We start from the raw sequence: 6,262 nt of genomic DNA on the forward strand, positions 1-6,262 counted from the left end.
TAAAGTACAGTACTTATATTGACCCATGGATAAGTCGACCCAGGTATTGGGGGCCAATTTTTTCACTGAAATTTAGACTTATACATGAGTATATACAGTGACTGCCATGGCTCAGTTCTATGGAATCCTGGGATTTGTGGTTTGTTCTGGTACCAGAGCCTCCTGACAGAGAAGACTAAGTAACTCACAAAACTACAAAACCAAGAATTTCATAGCATTGAGCCATGGCAGTTAAAGTGGTGTCAGACTGCTTTATTTCTACAGTCCAGATACATCCTCAAAGTCCTAAAGTGCCTGTTGAATTACTGATCCTACCCTGTGAGGGATCTGTTTTAAGAGTAATGTAAAGAAAGTTCTTCGCACAACAATATGTATATCCTAAACAAAAGTATGAATATTCAGTGCTGTTATTTCCTCTGTCTCTATCCCAACCCATTTTCTAGGTGAGATGACAGCTGCCTTAAGAAGTGCTAGAAATGATGCTCTGAAGGACTATGAAAAAGGTAAGTTAATGAGGAGGAACTGGGGACCAACATAGGTTTGATCTGAGACACCCATGGATAGGATCTCCCTGAGGTGTGAGGTATCTGTACTGATTTTCTGTGGGTTCTGCCTTTAACGTAGTGAATTGCTGGGGGTTAGGGAGGACTATGGATTTTATAGCAGTGCTGACCTCCTGGGTGTACCAGAACTGATTACTCCCATGGTGGCTACAGAACTGAGCTTCTAAAATGAGGAATTGGACAACTCCATCAAATTTGTCCAAATAGATGGGAGTGACAATCACTGTAGGGGGTGTCTCATCAGGCACCAGACTTCATTTGCCTTTTTGGGAGTGAGAGGCCATTGGGAGGCCATCCAGTTTGTACTGGCTACTACCACTAACTACTCACTGATGCTGGGACTATAAATTGGCTCAGCTTGCTCTTCTTTGCAGAGGTGGCTTTCAATAATTCCATACCTCAAAACACTGGTCACTTCCCATTTGAAATCATGTATGGGCAGGATTTCAAACCATTGTCAAGCCCTGAAGTGAACAAATCTGACCCAGTACCGTTGCAGAATGGGCACAGCATGTTACATCCACCTGGATCACATGCACACACACACACTGGCCAAAGGTGAGGTCCTAATTGGGACAATATTTAACACAGTCGCTAATTATTGTTGTGTGCCTTCAAGTCACTTCTGGCTTATGGCGGCCCTATGACAGCCAGTCATGGGATTTTCTTGGCAAGATTTGTTCAGAGGCATTTTTCCTTTGCCTCTGAGGCTGAGAGAATGTGACTAGCACAAGGTCATCCAGTGGTTTTCCATGGCCAAGTTGGAATCGAACCCTGGTCCTCAGAATTATAGCCCAACACACAAACTGCTACATCATATTAGCTGTCACTAGTCATTAATAGAAATTACTAATGTGGCTTACCCCTTTCTGAAGCTACAGCTACACTGCAGAAATAATCCAGTTTGACATTGCTTTAACTGGCATGGCTCAATGCTATGGGATTCTGGGACTTGTAGTTTGTTGTGGCTCCAGAGCTCCCTGACAGAGAAGGCTAGGTATCTCAAAAAAATACAAATCCCAGAATTACACAAAATAGAGCCACATCAGTTAAAGTGGTATCAAACTGCATTAATTATGCTGTGTATATATAGCCTATGTTACCTGATAGCCATAACGCTAAAAAAAGGATGGCAAAACCTATTTGTCTAGTTACAAGATGTCTAACTCATAACACTGTTTTTTCTGAAATGTGATCATTGAATTTCATAACTGTGTGTATAGTCTTGTGTTCACTTGATTCAAATCTATATATTAGTTGGTAAGTACCTTCAGATATATTCTGACTTATGGAGAAGCTGTTGTAGGGTTTCCTTGGCAAGATTTCTTCAGAGGAAATTTGCCATTATCTTGTTCTAAGGCTGTGACTTGCCCAAGTGGGTTTCTGTGACTGAGTAGAAATTTGAACCATTGTCTCCCAAAGTCTTAGTCCTGTGCCAAAACCACCACACCATGCTGGCTCTTTTTATATATTAAAACACACACACCCCTTCTGTAGAAGTGGAAATATAATAAGGTACAGTGTTTCTCATTCCTGTGTGGTGAACTGTCTAGTTTTCTGTGTGATGAATTGTATAGAACAATTAATAGGGTTCTGTTATGCTTTCCCCCATCTTAATCTCACCTCGCAAGAAATTCAAAATGCAAAATGGTTGGAGATGTGTGAACCAGTCCCCAGTTCACCAGATAAAAACAGTTTGTTCTGGACCCTTTATTATATTACAGCTCTTCATTACCTTTGAATATTGGGGGTGCCATAAATGACATGGTCACTTTTGAGCAGAGTAGTATTGTTACCACAACCTTTCTCTTGCAGCAACTCTGTCCTTTGATGGTGAGACAGCATTTAAGTTGCTAGTCCTTTCTCAGGATAAAAGCAGTGTTCATCTGGATGAGAAACGGAAGAAGAAGAAGCCTTTTCATCAAAGGAGATTTGATCGTGTGCCCTGTGTGCTCGGAACAGCAGCCTTCATTGAAGGGAGACATTATTGGGAAATAGATGTAGAAAAGGGAAAAGTATGGGGTGTGGGGGTTGCCAGAGAATCTGTGGATAGAAAGGCCCAGGTAGACTGGGTAGATTTTGCCCCTGAAAATGGAATCTGGGGAATAGGCTACAATGGAGGATATATAGCATTCACTAATTCTGTATATAATAATCGACTGAATTTGCCTGAACCCCTCAAGAAGATTCAAGTGTATTTGGATTATACAACTGGCGAAGTGTCATTTGTTAATCCAGATAACAATGCCTTAATATTCACCTTCCCCCCAGCCACATTTGGTGGAGACACAATGCACCCCTGGTTCTGGGTCTCCAGTGGACAGTTGAGTCTGCCTTGGTCAGAGGATGATTACCCAGATGTAGAATATCTGGTGTCTACTGGGATTATTAAACCTTGGGAAATAAATGAATACATTTTCCCTGCTTTTTAAAAATCCCTGAGTGCATAACGGAACTTGGAAGGATAGTACAAAAAGCCAAATTCATTCTGTTATTCATTAGAGAGCTCAAAATATTTGTGTTAGCATTAGTATGGTTTTTTTAAAGTTACATTAATCATTATGATTGTCATTGTATACTTATTGAACTCATTGTATGCAGAGGTTCTAACAAGATGTGCTTCATCAAATGGCATTTCCACATATCCAGTAGATTTTTGTTGTCCTTACAAAGTGAATAAGGTTATATTAATTTTTTTAAAAAAGAATATTTACATTTTTTTACAATTAGATAGTGAATCGGGTTATATAGCTATGATCGGACGACCAGCAAAGTGAGATAAATTGTTAAAACTTCACAGCTCCCTTCAGTTTTCTGTAGTAAACATCTCTTGTCTCCTGCAATGAAAGCAAAATACATTACATACAGGGAAGAAATTCAGCTTTGGGGACTGGCAGTTTTTAATGCCAAAGGTACCAGAAAGACAGAACGAAACGTTATGATAGAAACCAGTCTTCCTTCTGCAGTGTATGGAACTAAATTTTCTGTCTTGAACAAAACAATCTTGTGGCAGAGGCTTCCAACACCAACGTCTTCCCAAGAATAGTACAGGCAGGCCTTGGAAGTTATCTTCTCTCTTTCTAACCCACAGGGGTCAGTGTTTTCCAGGCATTCTCACTTCCATCATATTATTCTTGTGGTCTTCGTGCTTTCTCTCTGAATTATATTTTTTCCATCCTACATATCTTAACTCCTTTGTCATCCAAACCTCCTGCTTATAGACATAGCATGACAGAATTCTTCCTCACACTGAAACTCCCCACCTAACATATACGCCTGGTACATATCTTTGGGAATGTCTGGAGTGGCAGCGGCTTTTTTTTCCTCTGGAGGGATGCTGCAGCTGCCAAACCACGTGGCTTCCCTCTGCAGGAAAAAGAGCCCAAGAAAAGCAGGTTATGTACCAGTGGTGGCGACCTTGTACACAGAGCGTCACCATTGTTATGCTGCTGGTATGTTCTAGGTTTAGGGACTATGCGGTTGCCACATGTTCCTAACCCTAGAACTGGTGCTGGTACGCCACTTTATGGGGGTATGTACGAGGCAGGAGCACAACATAAGAGATGGTGGCAAACTGAATCAAGAGACAGCACTGGAATCCTATGGTAAAAAGAAAAACACCAAATTTCTACATCTTCATCAGTAATGAGCAGAAATAACATGTTTGGCAAAGCTCATTAATGGTATGCCATTGTATTTAGGGGACCCAGCACTAGTTCAGTTAGAGCAGGGGTGGCCTTCTAGATGTTTTTGGACTACAATTCCCAGCCTTCCTCACCACGGTCATGTTGGTGGGTGGTACCATCCCACAACATCTGTAGGGCTGCCTTTACCCAACCCCGACTTAGAAAGCAAAACTAATGTCACCAGATGAACATTAGCAACCATTTTAATAATAATAATAAAATTTTTTATTTGTATACTGTTTTTCCCTAGATCAAAACAGTTTACAGACTATAAACTATTAAAAACATTTCATAAAAATAGATAAAAACAAGTAATACAATTATACAAATACAATCATTGATAGGGTAAGGCAGAGAATCAATGGCATCAAGAGCGCTCAACTTCATTCCTCGGGGGAGGGGCTTAGCAAAAAAGGGTTTTAAGCCTCTTTTTAAATGTTTCTGGGGGGGTCATGAGACGGAGCTCCTCGGGGAGACTAATGAATTAGCTGCAGTGCTTTTGATTTAATGTGTTACTTGCAAATTCCAGTCTGTGAACTACTTTGGCTCAGTTGCCAAAATGGAGTTGGTTAGTGGGGCTCTTAATTTATAAATGCTCCTCTCATTTGCTAGATGTTCTGCTCCACTTATGAGGGCCCGAGCAAGCCTTTCCGTACCGAATCACTTGATCAGATAATATTGGACTGTAAATCCTAGCATGCCTCAGTATTAGCTGTCAGGAGAAAGCAAAGCAGAAACTGAGCCAGAGAGTAGCCCCTTTCCCCATGCCTTATTGCATGACATCGCAGCACTTCAGTTCTCTTCTTGTGGGAGATGGTTGTAAAAGCATATCTTTTACCTAGCTAGAAAAAAACATTGAGCAAAAGGCATGCTTTTATGACCATTTCTGCAGGAAGAGAACTGAAGTGCGGAGTAAGCATGCAGAAGGGTGCTACTCTCCAGCTCCATGTCTGCTTTTTTTGTCCTGCGATAGGCCCTTTATCAACTAGGGCTGATCAGACCTAAGTCCTGCAACCTCTGGAATGCCACACTTAGCATATCCATTTTAACCCATTGACTTTCAGCTTTCACTGGATGGTTCTTACCTTCCCTGTTGTCATTTGGTACATACTTGTATGCTTTCTAAAGGGAGTGGATATAGAATGTCTCCACACAGTCACTTGTCTCCCAAATCCCTTGTGCCAAGGACTTTAGCATTGAAAGGGAGCAAACCAGGCAACAAGCATCAGTGTCAGAATTTAAAAAAACTTGTTCAACCAAATACATTTTAATAATCTTTGTTGGGACACTGTAAAATAAAACAAAACTCTTGTGTTTTCTATATACTATGGCAACTGATTTTGTAACAAGGCATTTTTTGTTTGTTTGTTTTGGCTCACATTGTAGGCTTACTTCAAATTTTGAAAATTACGACCAAAATGTGTCAGGCTGGATAAATTAAATCCCGATCTCTTTATTTCCTTCTACTGTAGTATTAACCCATGTCAGTTTTTTTTTCTGCAGCAATTTTGCCTCTGTTTCTTTTTTAAGACTTAGAAGTCTGCATAGTATTTTCAGTTTAAGTTACCTGTTGTTTGAAATCTTTCTAAATTCTTTTTTTAAAAAACAACTATATTTCTAATAAAAAATATTTCTAAGAAAAGAGCAACCTCTCACTGCATTGTCTCATTTCTCAGTCTGTACTGGAATTACAACTGTACGTTTATGTGTAAAGCTGATCTCACGTCTGTCCATTTCCTTCTCACTACCTGCCTCCAAAGAGAAAATCCATATGTGTGCAGCAAATAATGAGGATTTGTTTACCTTGTTGATATTGTGCCCCTTCGAGTTGTCAATTTGTAGTGACACTAAGGCAAATCTATCATGGAAATATTCTTAGCAAAATTTCTTCAAAGGAAGTATGTTATTGCCTTCCTCTGAGGCTGAGAGAGGGCAACTTGTTCAAGGTCCCTCAGTGGGTTTCCATGGCCAAGCAGGGATTCAAAGTCTGGTCTCCTGGAATACTTGTTCAGT

The 6,262-nt window shown here is 40.3% G+C and overlaps 1 protein-coding gene across 2 annotated transcripts in view; it reads left to right on the top strand.

The window, feature by feature from the left end:
• The window catches only part of LOC121921470 (zinc finger protein RFP-like), a 24,280-nt gene extending 18,387 nt beyond the window's left edge, over positions 1–5,893 (top strand). For both annotated transcript variants that reach the window (XM_042449610.1, XM_042449609.1), the window contains 2 exons: positions 444–503; positions 2,379–5,893. In XM_042449610.1, the coding sequence (XP_042305544.1) occupies positions 444–503; positions 2,379–2,995 (677 nt within the window). In that variant the 3' untranslated portion in view covers positions 2,996–5,893. The remainder of the gene's footprint in view (positions 1–443; positions 504–2,378) is intronic.
• Positions 5,894–6,262: the final 369 nt, after the last annotated feature.

The sequence above is a fragment of the Sceloporus undulatus genome, chromosome 2 (genome assembly GCF_019175285.1).
Source record: "Sceloporus undulatus isolate JIND9_A2432 ecotype Alabama chromosome 2, SceUnd_v1.1, whole genome shotgun sequence".
Taxonomy (NCBI): Eukaryota; Metazoa; Chordata; class Lepidosauria; order Squamata; family Phrynosomatidae; genus Sceloporus; species Sceloporus undulatus.